A 25088-nucleotide genomic window follows, 5' to 3' on the forward strand; every position below is an offset into this window, starting at 1 on the left:
CCACTTCCTCATTTTCTGTTTCTATACTTATTTTTAAAGGTTGTTGCATACCTTACATGAATTGCAAAATCCATTTCTCCCTCCCCAGAAGACGTCTGACCTACTATTTGTAGAATTTTCTGTTCAGATGGGTGTACACTCAGATTAAATAACTCTTAACTCTCGAAACTCCAGGGAATACAACTTGTAGGTGACCTTTCATTATAATTTAAGATTAGGAATCCAGGTACCATTCTGGCATATCTATGCTCTACTGCCCCAAAGGTTAATGCATCCTTCCCGAAGTGTGGTTACACAACACCAGTCTGGCCTAAATCGGAATTCGCACAGCTGTAGCATAGTTTCTGTCCCCTTGCATTCGAGCCCCAAAATACACAAGCCAGCATTCTAGATAGCCTTCTTGATTACTTTTTGTATCTACCCACGACACTTTAATGGTCAATGCAAATGATTCTCATTGTACACATCTTAACTGCATTTAACCAATATTCAATAATTAAAACTTTAATTCCTAAAGCTGAAAACTATACTCCAAAACATATAAACCATGATTTAGATATTCACAAAAGCTACTGAAGAAACAGCCCTCAAACTGGCATGGAGTAGTATATATCATGCGGTCTACCCTCAGCAGTTCACAGAACGGAAGCACGCAGGTGCAATTCCAAAAGACAGCAAGGAATTAACTTCTTAGGTCCAAGCTCTTATGAAAATAACAGAGATGCAGACTTCAGGTACCCTGTCTTTCATAGAACATAGAAGAATACAGCGCAGTACAGGCCCTTCAGCCCTCGATGTTGCGCCGATCAAAGCCCACCTAACCTACACTAACCCACTATCCTCCATATACCTATCCAATGCCCGCTTAAATACCCATAAAGAGGGAGAGTCCACTACTGCTACTGGCAGGGCATTCCATGAACTTACGACTCGCTGAGTGAAGAACCTACCCCTAACATCAGTCCTATATCTACCCCCCCTTAATTTAAAGCTATGCCCCCTTGTAATAGCTGACTCCATACGTGGAAAAAGGTTCTCACTGTCAACCCTATCTAACCCCCTAATCATCTTGTACACCTCTATCAAATCACCCCTAAACCTTCTTTTCTCCAATGAAAACAACCCCAAGTGCCTCAGCCTTTCCTCATAGGATTTTCCTACCATACCAGGCAACATCCTGGTAAACTTCCTCTGCACCCGTTCCAGTGCCTCCACATCCTTCCTATAGTATGGCGACCAAAACTGCACACAATATTCCAGATGCGGCCGCACCAGAGTCTTATACAACTGCAGCATGACCTCAGGACTCCGGAACTCAATTCCTCTACCAATAAAAGCCAGTACGCCATATGCCTTCTTCACTGCACTATTTACCTGGGTGGCAACTTTCAGAGATCTGTGTACATGGACACCAAGATCCCTCTGCTCTTCCACACTACCAAGTAGTCTACCATTAGCCCAGTAATCCATCTTTTTATTACTCTTACCAAAGTGAATCACTTCACACTTAGCTACATTGAACTCCATTTGCCACCTTTCTGCCCAGCTCTGCAGCTTCTCTATATCCCGCTGTAACCTGCCATATCCTTCCTCACTGTCTACAACTCCTCCGACTTTCGTATCATCCGCAAACTTGCTCACCCAACCTTCTAACCCTTCCTCCAGGTCATTTATAAAAATGACAAACAGCAATGGTCCCAAAACAGATCCTTGCGGAACACCGCTAGTGACGGCACTCCAAGATGAACCTTTGCCATCAACTACTACCCTCTGTCTTCTTCCAGAGAGCCAATTCCTAATCCAAACCTCCAACTCACCCTCTATGCCATATTCAATGAAAATGTTTCCTGTTATTTTGCAATGACTCCCAGGGAATTATCCTAACTTGTGGGAAATTTTCAAGGTGTCCTCCAGTAACTTGCACATATGTCTGTACGTAGCATCATCAAACACACAATCGCTTATTTTATTCATTCATGGGATCTGGGTTTATCGTCAGATGCCATCAATACTGGCCCAGCCATAGATGTCATTGAGAAGGTGGTGCTATGCTACATTATTGGCGTCATGCTGTCCATTTGATATAGATACACTCACAATGTTGTAAGGGAGTGTGTTCCAGGATTCTGACCAAGTGACACTGAAGAAACGGTGATTTATTTCCAAGTCAGGATGGTCAGCGTCTTGGAGAGCAGTTAGTGTTCCCATTTATTTGCTGCCCTTGTCCTCCAGATGGTAGTGATCATTGGTTTTAAAAGGACTGTCATAGCCACCTTAGGGAATTGCTGCAGTGCATCTTATATAGAGTACACACTGTTCCGACGTAGCATTAGTCGTGAAGGGAGTGAATGTTTGTTGACATGATGCCAATCAAATTGACTGTTTTGTTTTTGATGTACCAAGCTTTTTGCATGTTATTGGAGCTGCGTTCATTGCAGCCAAGTGGAGTGTATTACATCACACTCCTGACTTCTATCTTGTAAACGGCTGACAGGAATTGGGGAATCATGTGTCTAGTTACACATAGCAGGACTTCTACACTTTAAACCGTCCTTGCAATAATTGTATTCATGTGGCTGTTAATCAGTTTCTGGTTAATGACAAACCCCAGAATGTTATTAGTAGAGATTCAATTATAGCAACACTATTGAAGATCAAGGAGTGAGAGTTAGACACTGTCTTGTTGGAGATAGTCATTGCCTGGCACTTCTAAGAAATGAGCATTACTTGCCACTTGTCCAAACCTGAATATTGTTCTGTCTTGCTGCATTTGGAATTTCTCAGCATGGGGTGTTGTGAAAGTGCTGAACACTGAAGATTGCAAAATGAACACCCCATTTCTGACCTTGTAATGGAGGCAAGGTCATTGACGAAGCAGTTTGAAGATGGTTGGGTGAAGGACACCGACCCTGAGGAACTTCTACAGAGATGTGCTGGAACTGAGATGGTCAACTTCCAACAATCACAACTACCCTGGCCCAAAGTGGGCATCAAGAGCAGGTTCAGCCGAACAAGTGCTGCTTGATAGAACGATTAGTGACACCTTCCATCACTTTACTGTTGAAGGGTTGTAAGTGGTCGGGTTGGATTTGTCCTGCTTTTGTGTACAGGATACACCTGGGCAATCTTCCACATTGTTGGGTAAATGCCACTATTGTATCTGAACAGGAATAGCTTGGTTCGGGGTACAGCAAGTTCTGGATCACGAGTCTTCATGATTATTGCTGAAATGTTGTCAGGCCCTATACCTTTTACATTATCCAGTGCCCTCATCTACCTCTTTGACTAAAACCTGGCATCTGTGTTGCTGGGGATCTGCAGAGGAAGCCAGGATGGATCATCCACTCAGTACTTCTGACTGGAGTTTGAAGATGAGAGTATTTGTCGACAGTCCTCCTCCAGAGAGTTGTATATTTAAACATCATTCATGGTTGGACTTAACAAGACTGCAGAGCTTAGAACTGATATATTGGTCGCGGAATCACTAAGCTCTATCACATGCTGCTTGGCACAGAAGAAATCCTGAAATGTTTCTTGTTTTTCATCATTTAAAAATTGACCCACGTTATCCTTCATCACTCTTTGCTGTTTCCTACATTGCCCCCATTTGTCATAATCTGTGTTATTGTTCTTATCTCAGCATGCTTTCATGTGAGCTTTATGTTGTCACTCACTTCATCAATCAATCTTTTTTCTTTAGAAGTACCCCTTCAGAATATAAACTAGCTACTTCAAGTTATTTTTGAAGAACTTCACAGATGTTCTGTCTTCCAAATCATTAGCAAATTTGCCCAGTTTACTCTTGACAATCTGCATCTAATCATATTGATGCCAGCCTCAGTGAAATCTTGATATTGTTGCGTTGTGCTTCAAACATTTTGATCATATTATGATTGCTATTACATGAATTTTTAAGCACCGTGAAATTGCTAACTAAATACAGCTCATTACTCATTACCAAATCTAATGTGACTGCCACTTTCTTGATTCTCTGATGTAATATTGTAAAACACTATGTTGAATACATAAAGAAATTCACAACATCTTTTGGAATATGCTAATCTGTTTATCACAATTTACATTCAAGTTAAAAGGCCACTTTAAAAATTTTTTTTGTGGATTTGGATGTCACTGGCACAGTCAACATTCTTTTCTTTCGTTGGTGTGGCTTGCTAAGCCATTTCAGAAGCCAGTGGATCTACAATCAGGTGAACATGTGGCAGATTTCCTTCTCTGAAGGACATTAGTAAAGAAGATAGATTTTCATAACAATTGATGGTAGTTTTCATGTTTACCAACACTCATGAACTAAATGCATAATCCATGCCATGGTGGAATACAAACCTATGACACCACAAGCTAGCAACCATCTTCCTGCCGAGTTTATCCTTAATCACCAAGGCAGCACACCACCTTTGCTATTTTCCCACCTTTCCTGTGATTCTCACATTTTGGTGTATTTAGATCCAAATCTTACATCCACACTGCAGTAAAGGCTACCATGTTAGACACTCCAAGCTCAAGTTTTGCAGAAGCAAAATAGAAATTGTTGGAAAAGCTCAGCAAGTTTGGCAGCCTCTGTGGAGAGAAATCAGAGTTAACATTTCAGGTTGAGTGAACTTTCCTCAGTCCTATTTTCCAATTTCTATGTTTGTTTCTTTTGGTTTTTGTTCTGAATTTGTGTGCATGGTCTTCATTTATCTTTGTCCTCGTATTCTCTGCTAACCCCCATTCGTAACCCTAACTCTGTTTTTATGAAGGATATCTATCTGGGACACACACTTACCTACCCTTCGACACAAGCATTTTACTCTTTGGGATGAATTGGCAGACACAAAAGCTCTAACGCAACAGTAATTAACAACCCATTGTCCTATGGCACCAATAAATAAATGAGAAGGTTGCAAAAAGAAACTAATTTGCATTCTGTTTAGATTTGGATTCAGAAAATACAGGACCATGTTCCATATTAAGACTTCACCAGATACCACTGTTGACATCAATGCAAAAACATGCTAAATTTCAACATGAGTTTTAAAGAAAAGCACTGCTTGTCTGTTCAAGTTCAAGAAAAACTGGGATTGTGTGTATTCTGGCCAATATTGCTCCTCCCGAACAACTGCTAATATGCCAAGTTCTTTCGTGTATTTAAGAGAGAATTACAAGAGAATGATTGCTGCCACAGGAAAATACAGTAAATGTGAAAGTAATGTTATTTCAGTCGTAGCACTGAAAGTCTATTGATATCACAAACTGCAACAGGTCAAGGCAGTTTTCAAACACAATTAGGGCTGAACAAGAAATGTTCATCTTACCAGCCTAGATCACATCCCGTGAATCAAGGATAATAAAACTTTTACCTCTGAATACTTCAGCCGATAGTTGCTCAAACTCCGCTCCATCCTGCGGAACTGGTTCGAAGATGGATCCTTGCTAAGGCTCTCAAAGTTACCTGTGGAATCTTCTGCCTCACTTTCAATATCTGACGACGGATCAAAGGTGATACCAGAACTTTGAACATCTGCATCGATTCTATTGAGAGATTCTCTTGAGGCAGATCGCACCAATGATTCTTTTGAAGGAGACTGAAATAGAGTCTCTTTTGAAGAGGCTCGAAATAAAGACTCGATAGATGGAACACGAAGCTGAAGTTTTTGGGCAAATGACTGCATCTCAGGCTTCTACAACAGAACAGACATCTATCAATTCTGAGAATAAAAGGAATAACATCTTTTTTAAGTAATTCAAATTTTAGCAGTTTCTTGTGATCTCTCATGTATTTGCTTATGTTAAATCTAAGATGCAACATTTTGACTACGTCCAAATTGTGTCAAAATTAAGAACAGTCTCAGATTCAGAACACGCCTATGTTTTATAAACCAAAGGACTGCAAGTTTTATAGTTTGAACAGGAACTGAATTTCTTCAAGGCCGTTATTATTAGTCTTAAATCCATCAAAAGTTATAATTTTCCTCGACAATAAAGTCCCAACTTGACTGATCTACAAATGCCTTGAAACTGGACTCTTTAGTTCCTGTGGAGCAAATGGTTAATGCTTTGCTCAAATTATGATGAATAGTAGCAAACAAAGTTGACAGCTGACATCTTTGTCAATAATTTTTTAAAAATCAATATCCAGTTCTCCTTTTGAACCAAAAATATATAGAGGATACACAGCACGGAAACAGTCTCTGCAGTCCAAATCATCTAAGCCTCCTGCCACTTTACTTCATTTTACCCCAACATGCACTTTTATTCTTTGTTCCCTGAATGACATGTCCACCTATTTCTTTCTCTCCCTAGTTATCTGTTGAACATCAGATAAGCTACTTCCCTCAATCATTCCAGGTGGTAGCAAGTCCGACAGTCTAACCACTGAGATGACAAGGTGTTCTTGAATTGCTAAAGAACTGAATACTAACTCTTTGAAATTTATGATTCCTAACTTTGAATACCCCACATTTGGAAACACTTTCTCGATCAATACTCTTCATGAACTTTTAAACTTCTTGCAACTCACTTGTCTTCTTTCTCCCTGTATCAACCTTTTAAGTCCATTTTTACATTTGAGTGCTTCTTATCAATTCTGTAATGTGGAATTGAGATGTGTACAGTACCCGAACCAATATTTGATGTAAGCTTTACCTAACTCTTCTACTTTTTAAGTTTATGCAACTCGATTTGAACCTTGCTAAGACTTGCAGCTTTATAAGATCACTTCTATCATTTGTGAATATATACCCAGAAATCCCTTTGTTCCTTAAATCTAATTAGAAATGTATCTAATGCAACACTGGCCAATATAAATTCATCTTATAGATCACAGAATTAAACCCAAATATTCCTAGAGTGGAATGTTGCCTTTATGTAAGCCCTTTCAGTATTTGAATTTGAATAATACAACATTCGTGTGCACAATCCTGTAAATCATTGTTATTACCATTGTTTATTAGTCTACCAAATAACATCAATTGGTCAAAGGCTCACCGGAGCAGTGACTGAATCTTCATCACTGAAGTGATCTGTTATCTTTGGAGAAGACAGGTCTCCAGTCGATGTCTTGAGTACATTCTGGGAAGCAAAATTAAATCAGACCAAGAAAGCAGTTAATTGAAGCTGATTCTGACATGTTGTTTTGAGAAAAATAATACAATTCTCGCAGTTTTCATTTTTTAGATTAGATTAGATTAGATTCCTTACATTGTGGAAACAGGCCCTTTGGCCCAACAGGTCCACACAGACCCTCCGAAGAGTAAGCCATCCAGACCCATTTCCTTCTGACGAAAGCACTAACACTATAGGCAATCTAGCATGGCCAATTCACCTGGCCTGCACAGGGTCATTGTATTTACAAAGGCAACAATGTTCTGAAACTTAGGTTGTGGTCATTTTACAGAGCTATACATTTCCTTGATGCACAGGATTTGTCTGGGATGCAAATACTGGCCAATGAGAAGTTCTACCATTGTGTGAAATCATTCTTCTTCAAGTTTATACAAATCATCTCAACTAATTTAAAGCACTCTTTGAGACTATCTAATGCCTAACAAAATGTAATATAAAAGATAATGTTCAAAGACACTTCATAAAGAATGCGTTAAAATCATTAGCAATCTTTAGACAGAGACAGACGAGAAGATTAGTTTAAAAGTTTTGTTAGGAGTGACAGTTAATCACAGGAGAAGGACTACCAACACTAGCAAAGACATATTTGTGACTCAGTTTTATAAGATTCATGTTGATAAAATTATTATAAATTAAAACTTCTTTGCCAGATTGCTAGCCCATCTTATAGTTAAGGTGCATGAATAGTGTCAGGCACTTCATGGTACAATGGCACTTGCAGATTGATGCAAAGTACTACTGTCTCACTTAGTGAGTCATACAACATGGAAACAGACCCTCAGTCCAACTCATCCATGCTGACCAGATATCCTAAACTGATCTTGTCCCATTTGCCAGCATTTGGCCCAGATCTCTCTGAACCTTTCCTATTCATATACCCATCCAAATGCCTTTCAATTCCACCAATTCTCTGGCAGCTTGTGCTTGCACCACTCTCAGGTCCTTTTTACATATTTCACCTCTGACCTTAAACCTATGCCCTCTAGTTTTGAACTCCCCCAGCCTAAGAAAAACGACCTTGGCTATTAACCCGACTGCCCCGACTGACCCATTGTCACCAAAACCTCATCACCTCAGGAGCTCTCCCATCCACTGCCTCCAACCTCATAGTCCCACAACCCTGCACCGCCCGTTTCTAACTCCTACCCAAAATCCACAAACCTGACTGCCCCGGCCGACCCATTGTCTCAGACTGCTCCTGCCCCACCAAACTCATCTCTGCATACCTCGACACTGTCCTGACCCCCTCAGTCCAAGAACTCCCCACCTACGTTCGGAGCACCACCCACGTCCTCCACCTCCTCCATGATTTTCACTTCCCTGGCCCCCAACGCCTTATCTTCACCATGGACATCCAGTCCCCAATCACTTCCATCCCCCATCACGAAGGCCTCAAAGCCCTCCGCTTCTTCCTCTCCCACCAATCCAACCAGTACCCTTCCACTGACTGAACTGGTCCTCACTCTTAACAACTTCTCTTTCCAATCCTCCCACTTCCTCCAAACCAAAGGAGTAGCCAAGGGCTATGCCTGCCTCTTCGTCAGATATGTGGAACAGTCCATCTTCCACAGCTACACTGGCACCACCCCCCACCTTTTCCTTCGCTACATCGATGATTGCATTGGTGCTACCTCGTGCTCCCACAAGGAGCTGGAACGGTTCATCCATTTTACTAACACCTTCCACCCCGACCTCAAATTTACCTGAACCGTCTCAGACTCCTCCCTCCCCTTCCTTGACCTCTCCATTTCTATCTCAGGCAACCAACTCAACACATTTACTACAAACCGACCGACTCCCACAGCTACCTAGATTACACCTCCTCCCACCCTGCCCCTGTAAAAATGCCATTCCATATTCCCAATTCCTCTGCCGCATCTGCTCCCAGGAGGACCAATTCCACTACCGAACAACTCAAATGGCCTCCTTCTTCAAAGACAACAATTTCCCCTCCAACGTGGTCGACTACGCTCTCCACCGCATCTCCTCCACTTCCCGCACCTCCGCCCTTGAACCCTGCCCCTCCAATCGCCACCAGGACAGAATCCCGCTGATCCTCACCTTTCACCCCACCAACCTCCGGATACATCGTATCATCCTCCGTCATTTCTGCCACCTCCAGACAGACCCCATCACCAGGGATATCTTTCCCTCTCCACCCCTATCTGCATTCAGGAGAGACTACTCCCTCCACGACTCCTTCGTCAGGTCCACACCCCCCACCAACCCAACCTCCGCTCCCGGCACCTTCCCCTGCAGCCGCAAGAAGTACAAAACTTGTGCCCACACCTCCCCCCCTCACCTCCCTCCAAGGCCCCAGTGGATCCTTCTATATCCGTCGCAAATTCACCTGCACCTCCACACACATCATTTACTGTATCCGCTGCACCCGATGTGGTCTCCTCTACACTGGGGAGACAGGTTGCCTACTTGCGAACGTTTCAGGGAACACCTCTGGGACATCCGCACCAACCAACCCAACCGCCCCATGGCTGAACACTTTAGCTCCCCCTCCCACTCCGCCAATGACATGCAGGTCCTTGGCCTCCTCCATCACCAGACCCTGGCCACATGACGCCTGGAGGAAGAGCGCCTCATCTTCCACCTCAGAACCCTCCAATCAAACGGGATGAATGTAGGTTTCTCCAGCTTCCAAATTTCCTCTCCCCCCACCTTATCTCAGTCCCAACCCTCGGATTCAGCACCGCCCTCTTGACCTGCAATCTTCTTCCCGACCTCTCCGCCCCCACCCCCTCTCCGGCCTATCACCCTCACCCTCACCTCCTTCCACCTATTGTATTCCCAGCGCCCCTCCCCCAAATTCCCTCCCCCTACCTTTTATCTCAGCCCGCTTGGCACACCAGCCTCATTCCTGAAGAAGGGCTTATGCCTGAAACGTTGATTCTCCTGATCCTCGGATGCTGCCAGGCCTGCTGTGTTTTTTTCCAGCACCACATTTTAAAACTTTGGTACTCCAGCATCTGCAGTCCTCACTTTCTCCTAGTTGATATTAACCCTATTCATGGTCTTCATGATTTTATAAACCTCGATAAGGTCACCCCTCAGCCTCCAATGCTCCAGGGAAACAAATCCCAGCCTTTTCTACCTCTCCCTGCAGTTCAACCCCTCTGGTCCCGGCAACAGTCTTGTAAATCTTTTTGGCATTGAGATCAAGGTCATGTATTTATTCAATACAGGAATAATTTTCAAATATTCTCCATACCTTTGCAACACAGCACCAAATTAAATACATCACACACATCATGAACATGAAAAATGTACAAGACCAAACATAACGCCAATTTAATTCACAAATAACTTGTTACAGAAGGTAGAGAAACCGAACAAACTAGTTGCGATTAGATTACCTACAGTGTGGAAACAGGCCCTTCGGCCAAACAAGTCCACAACGACCTCCGAAGAGAAACCCACCCCCCTACATTTACCCCTTACTTATCCACCTAACACTCTGGGCAATTCACCTAACCTGCACATCTTTGTGACAGTGGGAGGAAACCGGAGCACCCAGAGGAAACCCACGCAGACACAGGGAGAATGTGCAATCTCCACATAGACAGTTGCCCGAGGCGGGAATTGAAGCCGGGTCTCTGGTGCTATGAGGCAACAGTGCTAACCATTGAGTCACCATGCCGCCCCACCTTGCCGTGCCATATCCGTGGATGAGTCAAATTCGAATCCCAAAGCAGACAAATTTAAATTCAGTTAATTACAGATCAATACAACAGTTCATAATTTAATGCTGACCATGAAATCACCAAAATAATAGAATTTACTTTATTACTTCAATACTGACCATAACCTACTATGCCCTGAAGATATATCCACCAATCTGAGCAAACAAAGTGATAAAATCGACATGAGGGAAGTGCCTACTTGACACTGCCATCACTAATTAATCATGTCTGTTGACAACAATATTGGTAGGCGAATTACCGCACAGTTCTTTTGAAGTCAAAATAATATTAAAAGATGAAGATATGTTCGACATTACAACATGCTATGTGGGATATATTCCGAATACAGCAATAAAATGAACTTCCATGAAATGCTGTGGGCCATCAGCAGGTACAAACTGTGTTCCGTTAGAAACAGTAACTTCATAGCCCAGCATATCGCACCCTAAGATTTTCACAAATTAAGGGATCAACTCTAATTCAACTGCACAAAGGCAAGTTTGGAATACAAATAAGATACCAACATTACAAAGCTACAACAGAAAAATATATCACGCATGCTCTTTCGAGGAGCAGTCTATTGTTGACAGAGTTGATTGGTCCCACAATCCACAGATCAAATCAAAAGTCTGCCACATCCAGTTGGTGGGAAATTCAACAAGAAAGAGGTGGCGGCTCCATGAACATCCCCATCGCAATAATGGAGCAACTCAACCATCTTCAGGAATTTCATAAATACCATTCCCTTACAACGTCTGTAGTGGGAATTTTCACTATACTGGAAATTTAAATCTCTCTGAAGCAAGACATCTTCAATGATTTGGGACTCATGAAGAACAATCTTAACAGAATTATGAAAGTTGCAAACCTTCACACTAAGGGGCTTTGTGCTTGTAATACCTGTACAGCTTCTTTGAAAATGTAGTTGCACTTTTTTAAAGCTTATAATTTTGTGAATTCCTCATCTCATTGTCAAATAGCTCCTTTTAAAATTACTTCAGCAATCAGCTTCCATTGCCTTCTCAGTGGCAGCATTCTGATCCCAAATATTGTCATACCCCTGACTCCAATTCTCATCTTTTTGTCATTAATTATAAATCTGCGCTCTGTTTATTGATACACTGATCGGAGAGATTAATTTTTCTGTCTAAGACGATAAGAAATAGGAGTAGGCCGCTCCCCAGCCTTGGGTTTGCTCTGCCATTCAACTGGGTCATGGCTAATTGAAAAATTTTGATTATATTAGATTCCCTACAGTGTGGAAACAGGCCCTTCAGCCCAACAAGTCCACACTGACCCTCCGAAGAATAAACCACCCAGACCCATTTCCCTCTGACTAATGTACCTCACACTATGGGCAATTTAGCATGGCCAATTCGCCTGACCCGCACATCATTGGAATGTGGGAGGAAATGAGAGCACCCGGAGGAAATCCATGCAGACACAGACAGTCACCCGAGGCTGGAATCAAACGTGTGACCCTGGTGCTGTGAGGCAACAGTGCTAACCACTGAGCCACTGTGGACATTTTCACATCAGTTTTCCTGCAGTTTCCCCATAACTCTGATTTCCCCAACTCAGCAAGAATCTCAGGCTTAAATATACGCATGGAAGCTGCCCAACAGCTCCACGGGGCAAAGTTCCAAAAATTTAGATTCCCTACATTAGATTAGATTCCCTACAGTGTGGAAACAGGCCCTTCGGCCCAACAGGTCCATACCACCCCTCCGAAGAGCAACCCACCTATTCTCCTACACTTACCCATGACTAATCCACCGAACACTATGGGCAATTTAGTATGGCCAATTCACCTAACCTGCACATCTTTGGACTGTGGGAGGAAACAGAAGCACCCGGAGGAAATCCATGCAGACACAGGGAGAACATGCAAACTCCACACAGACAGTTGCCCGAGCCGGGAATTGAACCCAGGTCCCTGACACTGTGAGGCAGCAGCGCTAACCACTGAGCCACCAACCCTCATAAGAGATTCCTCCTTATCTCAGTCTTAAATTGCACCCTCACCGCCCGCACCCCCCCCCCCAAACTTATTTTGAAACTATGGCCGCTGGCCCTCGACACACTCACGAGAAACATCCTCTCAACATTTATCCTATCAAGCCCCTTATGAATCTTATGGTTCAATGAGATCACCTCTCACTCTTATCAACTCCAGTAAGTTGAGTCCCAACATGTTTAGCTTTTGCTCATAAGACAATACCTCCTAACTACCAAACATCTCGGTGAACCTCCTGTGTACTGCCTTTAATGAAATAATTTCCTTCCTCAAATAAGTGGAGCAAAATTACTCACACTAGTCCAGGTGCAATCTCACCAGCACTTAAGACAGTTGTAATGACACTTCCCTACTCTTACACTCCAACCCCCATAAAGTAAGGCCCTACATTCCATTAGTCTTCCTCATCACCCGCTGCACCTGTGTGCTTGATTTCTACATTTCCTGTACAAGAATCCCAAAGTCATTTGTGTTGCAACTGTCTGTTGCTATGCTCCATTTAAATAATCTTCTGATCTTTTATTCTCCCTTCCAAAATGAACAATTTTACATTTTCCCACATTATTGTCTATTTGCTCACTTCCTTAATCTAACAATTTCTCTCTATAAACTGATTCTTTTTTCTCACAATCTAGCTTCCTACCTATTTTTGAGATGTCTGCAAATTTGGCTACAGTACATTCACTTCCTTCTTTCAAGTCATTAATTTATCTATCTACTTTATCAAAATCTTTCATCATTTTATGTTAGGTCACTTTTTAGCCTTATCTGTTCAAAGTCCAGCAAACCGATTTTATTCTGCCTAAAACATGAAGTAGATCCCTGGTGGTTTTCATTCTTTGTCCATTCATTACTCATGGTAAATGCTTTGACCATCAGAGGGCATATCAAAATACAGGATAATATTTTAAATGTTTTCTATATTTTAATCACTTAAATATAACAACATTCTGACCAAGGTTTTCTCATGGTTTAATTACTGCGTATCTAATTATTATGTCAATTATTTAACTGCACTTCAGTTCTTAGCTTATCTTTTTTGTTTTCTTCCCTGCTCTTTTCGTCTTACTTCAACTTTACATTTAACTCCATTTCTTTCATTCCTGGTAATTACTTCATTAACTGTCCCCACAAGTTATCACCAAAGATACAAAGTAAATACATGGAAGTCGTGCTCAATTCTAGAAAGGCAGTGGGAAGGTAGATGAAGTTCAGATATGACTAGTGAAAGAACATCAGGAGATCTAGGTGAACCTTCAGCCAATCGCCACCCACACTGCATAAGTTAGTTCTGAAAATAAATGCTGTGCTTCATCATGCGCAAAAGCACTGTATTTACAATTACAGATTTATTTGCATGAAAGAGAGAATATTAAGATCTTGACTGTAGATTCTTATTAGTTTTGGTTTATTACAGGATATGCGCAGGAAGAAATAGATATTGTAATACATATGGCTCCCATTATGTAATGCTGTTCTGACAACAGTTACAAAATAATTTTATGCACAATTAACAATCAATGTTTGCATTAAGAGTGGGATAGATTAAATTACATTTTTCTATTAGATACGAGCACATAGTTATAGAAATAGGTCATGTAAATGGATAAATTTGTGAAATTGTTTAAAATGAATAAGGAAAATAGCATGAGAATTTAGGAAAGACAATGTAAATACATGGAAATCTACACGTCAGTTCTTGTAGCTGTGTATCAGTAGTTCTAGATCTGGATTGGGGTGAGGGACAGAATATTATAAGGTCCTTATCAGCTTTAGTGGCTAATGGGATGACAAATAATGCCAACATTAGAAGTCTGTGCAGTGAAGAACATGATTATAGAGTGCAGATGGATCAACTGAGGATTTTCAGTGTCATTTGGTCTCAGGCTTTTGTGTTTCTTCCTCAAGAAAGCTGAAGCTCACACCCTATCTGGCATTGCCCAAATTCCATCCATTTTGAAGTTTATATTGAAATATTGAACCTCCACCTAAACATTCCACAACTGCACGTTATAGAGTCATATAGCACAGAAACAGACACTTTGGTTCAACCAGTCCATGCCAAGCATAATCCCAAACTAAACTAGTTCCACCTGCCTGTCCCTAGCTTATATCCATTCAAATATCTGCTATTCTTGCATCCACCCAAATGTCTTTTAAAAGTTGTAATGGTACCCGCATCCACCATTTACTCAGGAAGTTCATTGCACACGTGAACTATCCTCAGTGTAAAAAATTGTGACTGTTGTTTGTTTAAAACTATAGAAACCTGTGAATTCATTGACTAGAGATGCTGATTTTCAGTCTGGTCTGGGGTCGTAACAAATTATTGGGTCAAGTGACAGAAACTCTGATCAAAGAGATGGGTTTTAAGAAGTATGCTGGAGAAATAAAGATAATAGAAACGCTCCCAGGAAGCTAAAGATACAGCCAACAGTTGCGTAGCAATTATGATTGGGACTTCACAAATGGCTAGAATTAAAGAACAAGGATCTCATATGCGATTGGCTTGCACCCGCACTGTGGCTCAGCGGTTAGCACTGCTGCCTCGCAGAGCCAGGGACCGGGCTCGATTCCAGCCTTGGGCGACTGTCTGTGTGGAAATTAAAATCAAAATGTTGCTTGTGTCTGCGTGGGTTTCTTACCGGTTGCCTCCCACAGTCCAAAGATGTGTGGGCCAGGTGAATTGGCCATGCTAAATTGCCCATAGTGAGGGGTGCATTAGTAGGGAGTAGGTGAACGGGTCTGGATGGATTACTCTTCGGAGGATCGGTGTGGACTTGTTGGGCCAAAGGGCCTGTTTCTGCACTGCAGCAGCTCTAATATAATCTAATCTTGGAGGAGTTGAGAGAGATCAGGAGGGGCAAAGCTACAAAGGGACCTGAAAACAACGATGTGTGGAGTAAAATCAAAATGTTGCTTGTGGTGAGGAAATAGGAGTTGCTGCAATCTAAGACAGCGACATTGAATCACTTCAAGTTTAGGGGTGCAGAATGTGGGAAATCAGCCAGACATGTATTGCAATAGTTATGCCAAGAGGGAGTGAAGGCATTGATGAGGCTTGCAGCACACTGCTGATCAATTTAGTGTATGGTGCTACAACGTAAATCACACTGGCAACCTCATGAATAGGATCTCAAGCCATTTGCTCACTGTGTAAGATTGATGCTGAGATAGGGTGTATCAAACTAACCTGTATTATCATGGCTACCCTGATCAAATCATCACCTCCTTTCTTCTCACAAAGACTCATGACAGGGCACTCTATCTGCATGCACCCAGACCATTAAGGGATTAATTTGCATGCCTGAATTCAACAATAACCAATGTTTGACACATCTTCACTTCATTGGGGAAATCAGCACTAAATAACCTGCCCTGGTCTGCCCATGTTGACATGACAGTCAAAAAAGCACCAAGTCTCAACTTCTTCAGGAGGATAAAGAAATTTGGCATGTCCACAAGGACTCCTCCCAGTTTTTACAGATGCACCATAAAAGCATCCCATCAGGATACAGTACAGCATGGTATGGCAACTGTTCTTCCTAAGAGCGCAAAACACTACAGAGAGTCATAAACACAGCCCAGTGCATCATGCAAACCAGCCTTCCAGCCATTGACCCAATCTATTCTTCTCAATGTCTCAGGAAAGCAACAGCATAATCTCAGAGTACTCCCACTCAGGCTTTCCTCTTTTCCACCCTCCTCCAGCGGTCAGAAAATATCCAAGTTTGAATACACTTATGAGCAGATTCAAGGACAACTTATTCCCTGCTGTTCAAATGTTAATTCTGATCTCTCTCTCTACACCATCTCTATGACTGTACATCGATATTCTGCACTCTATTCTGCTATTCTGATGTACTTAGTATATTGAGTATGTTGTACAGATGTCTGTGTAACATGTGAAGAACACTTTTCACTGTATCGTGGGACATGAGACAACAATAAATCAATGCTGCCAATTACCTTAGCTATAACTCTAATTTCAGAACAATGAAAGGAACACAATACCACCTACCGTGGAGCTATCAGTAAGCCTAAATGTACATGGCTACTCCCAGACTCCTGCTGGAGATAGTAGCAACATTCTGCAAATTGCACAAAGGTTACAGTAGACCTTTTCAAAGAGATATAACGTCAATTCTACAAAGCCAGTCATGTAAGACAGAATTAGAGCCATTTTGGAGCAAAACCACATTTTAAAATTTATTTAAAGATATATTACAAGCATATATTAGATTAGATTACTTAGTGTGGAACCAGGCCCTTCGGCCTAACAAGTCCACACCGACCCACCGAAGCGCAACCCACCCATACATTTACCCCTTCACCGAACACGACAGACAATTTAGCATAGCCAATTCATCTGACCTGCACATCTTTGGACCGTGGAAGGAAACCGGAGCACCCGGAGGAAACCCACGCAGACACGAGGAGAATGTGCAAACTCCACACAGTCATTTGCCTGAGGCGGGAAATGAACACGGGTCCTCTGGCGCTGTGAGGCAGCAGTGCTAACCACTGTGCCGCCTTGTAACACAACAACCATAACCTTAGGATGTATCTGTTTCTAAGGGCTCATGTGAACACCAGATACTGCTAATCATCTAAAGACAACTGAAAATACTGTACGATTAGCAACACTTCATTTCATTTCTTTTTGCCAAAGAGAATCAGGTGCAGTTCAGGTCTGTAAAGATTACAGGTTGCTATTGATTGTAAGCATGCAGCTTTTGTGTGCACCTGATGCAAATTTTGCAAACCAGTTAAGCTAACAAGTATCACATTTCCTGAAATGAGCAGCTGATGAGACATTAATTAACACATCATGCAAGTCAATATCCCGTATCCTGGCAGTCATCACAATATGTCCAATCTGCAGCAGTATGCCACTCCAGCCATCATGTCAAATCAAAGTGGATAAGGGTGACAATGGCTATCTTCTGATGACATATTTCATTAGACTGGTTCACAATCTATGTCTTGCCCGTATACAGTGAGACATATTGCTGCAAGGAATTTGATAGAAGAGATCACTAATGTCCTAAAATGATCCTGTTACTTGTACCACTTGACAAGAGCTCTGAAGTACACAGGGGGCATAAACTTGCCATCAGATATCAAGAAGCGGAGAAGTAGAGAACAGAAGGTGACAAGAATGAGAAAGCAACGGAAAGATAGAAAAGGGATATATTGCATTTTAGCATTTGCACAAAGCGGCCATCTATCTGTAAAGAACAAATTCCAATGTGATACCAATGACCTTAACTCCAATTATCTAATGACCAAACAGTTTAACACTCCCTATTGTCCCTGATCACAGCATCCTCTTGGTCACAATACTAAAATAGAAACAATCATAAAATACACCAAATGTAGGTATTAAATCTTGATAATTAACTTTTGTGTAATATGGCATGATACATTTCTTCCATGCTGGTCTTCCATATGCCTTTGCCTGCCCTGGAACTCCTACCAAACACAAGTGAAAGGAAGATAGTTGGTGGAAGCTGCTGACTTTCTGTAGAGAAGATTATCCATGGACTTAGAAGAATAATCTTGAATTGCTCTGAATTGTGAAGATATGACAATCGAATGCATCACCTCGCCATAAAGTGGTTGGTAGAACGAGTGAGAGTGTGGAGTGAGTGTGGGAAAGAGAGAGAAAGAATGGTAGTGGTAATCTTCTAATCCACTAAACTGTAAGGCAAGAGCAAGGGTGCTGACAGAATGGAAATGGATGAAACGCAAACATTGTAAATCTAACATCAAGTTTGTGTTTCATACAGCCATAATTGTCAGGACCAGCATATCACCAATCCAAATAATTTGTTGAAGGATATATTGCAAAACTGCTGAAACAACTTGGAAGCATACTTTAATACTGGTATCCAGACCCACATTACCACCATTTTGAGCATCTACCCTCAGTGGAGACCCAACATTAGGTAGCTGTTGTCTGTACTGCAACAAAAGCCACATCATGGTTAGTTCCACAAGGTAGATGGATTTGAGCTCCAATTCCTTAATCTGAAGAATAGATTGCAAACTGAACAAAGCAAATGTCAAGTTGGTGTCAAATTGCTCCATGCTCAACAATGAATGCAGCCTTCCCAACATGTCTAACATTTGTATGTGTGTACCATCAGTCTTTTACTGTAGCCTGCCTTGAAGTTCTCAGAGTTCTCTACACTACAAATCCTGTGCAGCCTTGATCTTCATCAGCTGACTCAGACATCATCCTTGCCCTTTGCCTTGCCCTAGTCCACTTGTGCTCACTAACTCAGCACGTGCAAATTGTTCCTGTATCCTGTTATCTGACTGTATGAAGTCCAGCGATAGTGTATTTTGCTCATCATTACCTACTGACTCTTCTTCTACTTCATGGGCAGGGTGTCATTTTTGGACAGCTGAAAGTAAAAGAGATACATGCTAAGGTTGTGAAGAGGGGAGAGGGAAAAGCAAGAAGTGCATGCTTATGCCATAGTCAACTTTTAAATCAAAAAAGACTGTGGCTTGAGGGAGAATTAGAATAAGGAGGATTAGCTATCTAGCATGCAGTTCTCTTCTTCGACTATAAATTCTATTAAAACATGCAGGTAAGCTTAACGCTCCTCTGTTTAGTTAGTGCTACAACGAAGAAGAAATTTGATACTGATTTTCATCCAATGTATTTGGAAGACCTGTCATAGGTGAACAACTGCCAGTTTGAGCAAGATGTGAACTGTGAATTTGAGCCTTGTAACATTGCCTAGCCCATAAACATGAGATGCGTATAACTGTTGGGTAAGAATCCTGGTTGGCTTAGATTGCCCACAGATCAGTGGTTGGTTTGTGGTGAATTCAGCACCCTTGAGATTCTAGGCACATGTGAGCAGCTGTGATATTTCAAGACTGGTTGAGTGACATCAACTACTCGTGAGCTCTTGTCATGACCGTGGGCAAGTATGAGCTGGAAATCACGCCCTGACGCTCCATTAGTCATTACAAATGAAAATAAACGACTAATGTAATCACTAAGATGGATAATTTGCCTAACTTAAATCACTATCTGAAATAAACAAAACTCATCTCAGGTTCCATCAATGAACAAAAACTATATATTTATTCTGATAAACATTCCATGACAAGTAACAAAATAGATTATCAATTGCTAACATACAAAGGAAGACCAAACTCTTACTAAATTCAAATACGCGCACATTTATTCAAAATCTAGGGTAGACACAACAGTTTTAAGGTAATATCATGGGTGGAATATATAGGCAAAAATGAACAGATTCTGTGGTTCAGATTCTAAGAATCCAAGCAACAAGAGTGGTATGGGATAGCCTTCTTTTAGGTCTCTTGGTTTCTGGTGACGGAATCAAGCTGCTGACTGCAGTAATCCTAATTTTAGCCGCTAATTAGTTGGATTTTGGTGTTTTGCTTGCCTCAGATCTTCTTTTTGTGCTCATTGCTGTTATTCAGCTGATCTTCTTTCTAACCCAAAGGCACATGGTGCCTGCCAGTCTCACAAATGTATCCAATCCAGCTTCTGCAAAGGTGACATGCTTTTCATAATCCATGAGCAAACAATATAGTTTCACATTGAAAAACAAAACTAGTTTATTCTTTGCAATACATCATCTAAAACTTTTCAATTTATATTTCAAATACAACAAACTTTGTTTTAATTAGCACCTTATGAACTTGCATTCTCAATAAAACCCGCAAAAATGATATACCTGAAATCCTTGAACTTTACCATTTAATCGCAATTTCCAAGTGGTCATTGAAGGAGAGAGTGAGAAGGCTCTCTGCTCGTAACTTGTGTTTCAGGCAAAGTTGCACCACTATTTAAGCAATTTATGCTGTAAATACAGTACAACAGTGATATCCCACCTGCATTATTTAGTTTTTACATTAATGGTGGTCCTTGATCAACTGGAATATTTGTTCAACCAGCAGACTCCTGGTCCGATAGGTGAGAGTTAATAAAAAGTTTGCTGCTCAATATATGCAGTACTTAATACTGTATCCATACCTTTGTGGATAATCTCTAGGAATTAACTTCCACAGCTTTGTTCTTTGTTGCTCATCATGTTTCTCAAGAACCTCCTGCCTTTCCCTGCGTGCACCTTACAAATATAACAAATACTGACATTTCTCTCCTTTTCTTCTCCTCCAAGAATTCCAATTCATCATTTCTCTATGTTCTCTTCCAAACTGACTGGCGTACACAAATCACACTATAACCAATTGTGATGATATTATGGTATTAAGAGGTGTATTTTGTCTGTCTGTGTTGAAGAGATTTTGAGTCAGTGTTGACAAGCTGTCTCCTCCAAGTTCGTAAACAGCTTGTAAGGCCTTGGGTTTTTATTAAAAGATTGAAACAATAGAAGCAGCATGAATGGGCGCAGTCAGGCTCCCATGGAACTAGGTCATAGTTTAGCTTTCAGTCGTTGCTGGGGTCTTGAAGCTGAACGTGGACGTTGTTATTCATTTCTCTGTTACAGTTAAAAGTTGGAGTTCTCTCTGCTGCCAGACTTGCATGTGAGACAATCTATTTGACTTAATTTAACTTTGTCAAGGGTGTGTTTATGGGATGCTACTACACTGGAACAGTTACTGTTTGGTAGTTAAATAATATTATTCTGTTAAATTTTCCAATAGAGTTAAGTTAAACCAATTCTTGTACTTTAACCACAGGGTAAGATAAAGTGTCCTTTGCTTAAATCCAAGTAGTATAATCAATCGAATTAGATCTGGAACACAGCGTCTTATACTTACCTTTAAGTAAGATAAATGTTAGTGTCTAGGCTATCTCCTTGATATATATGAGGGAGGCTTGGTCTGGTCCATAATGCAATGGACATAACCCTCACAATGCACATTCTCATGCAATGATGTTGCTTGGAGGACTTACAGCAATTTTTCCACAATCTAAAACTTATATCCAGTTTGTGGACACACAAAGTTTATTGTGATCAATGGACATTTTTTTCAAACAAAGTTTCCTCAAAATCACATGACTGGTTATAAACTTCTTTTGTTTGAGACACTCCTGAGATTGTTTTTAACAGTGACCGACTTGGAGAGACTTTTTTCTGATTAATTTGGCAAGAAATTGCTAAGAACAAATCAAGTACATCAAGACTGTCTTGCTGTTCAAATACATCAAAGCTAATGTGCTACCATGACTCTGAAACCTTCAAGACAACGAAAATCAATTTTTTGAGTGACTTTAGCTTCAAACTGACCTGGCCACAACAAGTTTTTGTTGTGCAAGTTCATGATTTCCACTGTACGTTTTGGTAGGAGATGTTTCCTGACAATGATTCTCTTTGATGCTCATTCCTGGGTGGTAAGCATATCTGGCAAAACCTGTTGCTCATCCCCAGTGCTGTTGAGGTGGTGGGGATGAGTTGCCTTCTTCAACTGCTGCATTCCACATAGCCTAAGTAAATCCAGTATTCAAGAAAGCGTATTCTAGGATTTGGACCCAGCAACAAAGGAACAGCATTACAGTTACAGTTCAGAATGGCATACAAAACCTGAATGTGGTGGTATTCAATGCATCCACTGCCCTTGTTTTTGAGGGAGGCAGATTTTATAGGCATTAAATGACAACAGATATGTTTATGTATTGCAAGTTATTTATTTTTACAACCTTCAACAGACTGGATGAATATGACAAAAACAAATACCTAATTTAAATGTACTATATTCCACTTTGAGGTCAGTCGGCTCAAGTTTAATCAAAAATGCAGAACTGATGTAATACTATGACTGTTAACATGAAGAGATAACCTTTGCTTTTAATATTGTAAAACACATATTTAGGTATTAGTTACAGCAGCCAATTACAGGGAGCAATACCTTGCGAGGACTTAGAGCAAAGCCTACTTTGAATGTCTAAGGGTTTCATTATTTGTTGAATGCTTGCATGTTCGGAACATGGACTGAAGGATTTCCGTCAAACAGAACGTAATTTGAATTATGAGACAACATCAGCGAATTATTTATATATTTCTAAGCCAGGTTCTGTTTCCCAAGCTGGTATGAGCTTTTCTCATCTTTTAATGAAACCCCTAGATAAATTCAGGGTTAAGTGGTAAATGGCTTTGAAAATAAATGCAAGCAGCAAGCGGCACAATCTTCTCTTGCGAAACACTTCTCCTACCCTGCCAATGGCATTGTTGGAGGGGCGGGAGGACTCACCACATTGATATTCTGCACTTTTGACCGTTTGGTGCTTTCCAGAGCAAAGATAGTATACTCAGAGAGAAAAGCAGGCTCTGCTATCATCTCGGCCAACAGCTGTTTCATTCCCAAGCAGAAAAGGAAACAAAAAAAATACTTAGAGGAAATGATTCATGTCACTGGTCACAGGTAGACTGTTAAAATTAGATTCTTCACATAGGAAGGTTCAGACTTAATGTAGCTCCACAGTACATCTATTTGAAAATGCATCCTTGGGAGGAAAGCAATGCCATGGCAAATAAAATTCTTTTTCATCTTTGGAGCAATTCACCATAGTCTTTATTAATTATGGAGCAGTTTCCTCAACAAATCTCAAATTTATCTTAGAGAAACAGAAATTGCTGCAAAAACTCAGCAGGTCTAGCAGCACCTACAGAGAGGAATCAGAGTTAATGTTTCGGATCCAGAGACCCTTCTTCACGACACTTCTGAAGAAGGGCGACTGGACTCAAAATGCTAACTCTGGTTTCTCTCCACTGATGTTAACAGACCTGCTGAGTTTTTGCAGCAATTTCTGCTTTTGCTTCTAATTTCCAGCATCCACAGTTCTTCCAGTTTTTCAAATGTGCCTTAATTTGTTGCTAATTTCAGAACATGTTTTTTCCATCAGCTAAATAAACCCTCAATATCGAAGATTCATTTCCAACAACAGTGTCTAACAAAGTTATACCTTGTTTATAGGAGAGCTTTGTTTAAAATAAAGACAGACTACTTGTAGCTAACATCAAAAATTGCAGGCCACATTAGCATCTAATGTGACTAGGGTACTTGACAAATTCATGTTCAATATGTCAAAAAGGCAAAACCTAATTGTTCCATAATTTAACAAAAAGATTCAACTGGAATCAACAGTTAATTTTCATCATTTATTCTTTCATAGGATGTGGGCACTACTGGCTAGGTCAGTATTTATTGCCCATAGTCAATTGTCTTGAGATTGTGACAGTGGTCACCTTCTTAGAACACTGCAATCCATGTGTTGTAGATACACACACAAATTGCTCAAACATTAGCCACCAACACAGATTTTAGGCCAATCATCATACAGCATTCCATACAGCACGGTAAGATGCCAGAAGTATGGACAAAGAAGGGAGTGTTTACAGTAAATTATAAAAGCTTTGACAAGCACATTATAGGGTACAGAAATATAGATTTTAAGTAATACAATAAAAAACAAATATTACCCATTTAATCTAGAATTGTAAAATGTGCATTAGACTTTAACTTTCTCGATTCATAAGTCCAAATTGTAACAAAAGATAAAATACATAACTTGGAGTAAAAGGGGGTGACTGGAAGAATACAATTATTCAGAAAAAACTCCAAGTCAAGCATACAATTCATTATGAATTACTTAGTGAACCATAAAGACCAGGAAGATTCCAGATTCAATCCTTGACCTCTGCTATCTTAACTTCTGTAAGGTACCAACAACTGTATTTCTTTTTAGTTTCAAGCCCAATAGAAAAGAAAGAAAATACTTGGGATTCCCATTCTTCAAATGGCATCCGTGGATTTCATTGCATATTTGGTGAAACGGAAATGCAATCAGACTTAGCAGTAATACTCTTTCTTATTTCGAAGACTACAATAATCATTGTTCTGTAATAACCACATCAGAACAATAGATGCTGAACAAGTACACCATTGTACAGAACTGTTGAGGTTGTTTGGGTCATTTATAGAACACCAAAGATGTAAAATTCAGAAAATATTTGTCTGGACAGACAGCCTTACTTAAATGAGCATAAAATTGTTGTTGAGAAAAAAGAAAGCCATTGAAGACTTTTGTTGTCAACTTCATGACTTAACAGAAATTATTTAAATTATCTTAGTAGAAATGACACAGAAAATTGAATAAAATATTTAAACACGTGACCAGAAATTTCCCAGTTAAGTGGTCTTCTGATATTCAAATTAAAATTCAACTTAGTCTGCACTGCCAGTATATTGATATTGTGTACACAATCAGATACTCAGTTGGTTACACTTAAGTC

At 40.7% G+C, this 25088-nt stretch overlaps 1 protein-coding gene across 6 annotated transcripts in view; it reads right to left on the bottom strand.

Moving 5' to 3' along the window:
* Window positions 1–25088, bottom strand: part of golga4 (golgin A4) — a 183124-nt gene that overhangs the window by 141120 nt on the left and 16916 nt on the right. For 4 of the 6 annotated variants that reach the window (XM_072571049.1, XM_072571047.1, XM_072571045.1 and 1 more), the window contains exons 3-5: window positions 23047–23145; window positions 6988–7071; window positions 5361–5681 (exon numbers count right to left, since the gene is read on the bottom strand). In XM_072571049.1, the coding sequence (XP_072427150.1) occupies window positions 5361–5681; window positions 6988–7071; window positions 23047–23145 (504 nt within the window). The remainder of the gene's footprint in view (window positions 1–5360; window positions 5682–6987; window positions 7072–23046; window positions 23146–25088) is intronic. The other 2 variants (XM_072571048.1, XM_072571050.1) reach the window with 1 other exon arrangement.

The sequence above is a fragment of the Chiloscyllium punctatum genome, chromosome 5 (genome assembly GCF_047496795.1).
Source record: "Chiloscyllium punctatum isolate Juve2018m chromosome 5, sChiPun1.3, whole genome shotgun sequence".
Taxonomy (NCBI): Eukaryota; Metazoa; Chordata; class Chondrichthyes; order Orectolobiformes; family Hemiscylliidae; genus Chiloscyllium; species Chiloscyllium punctatum.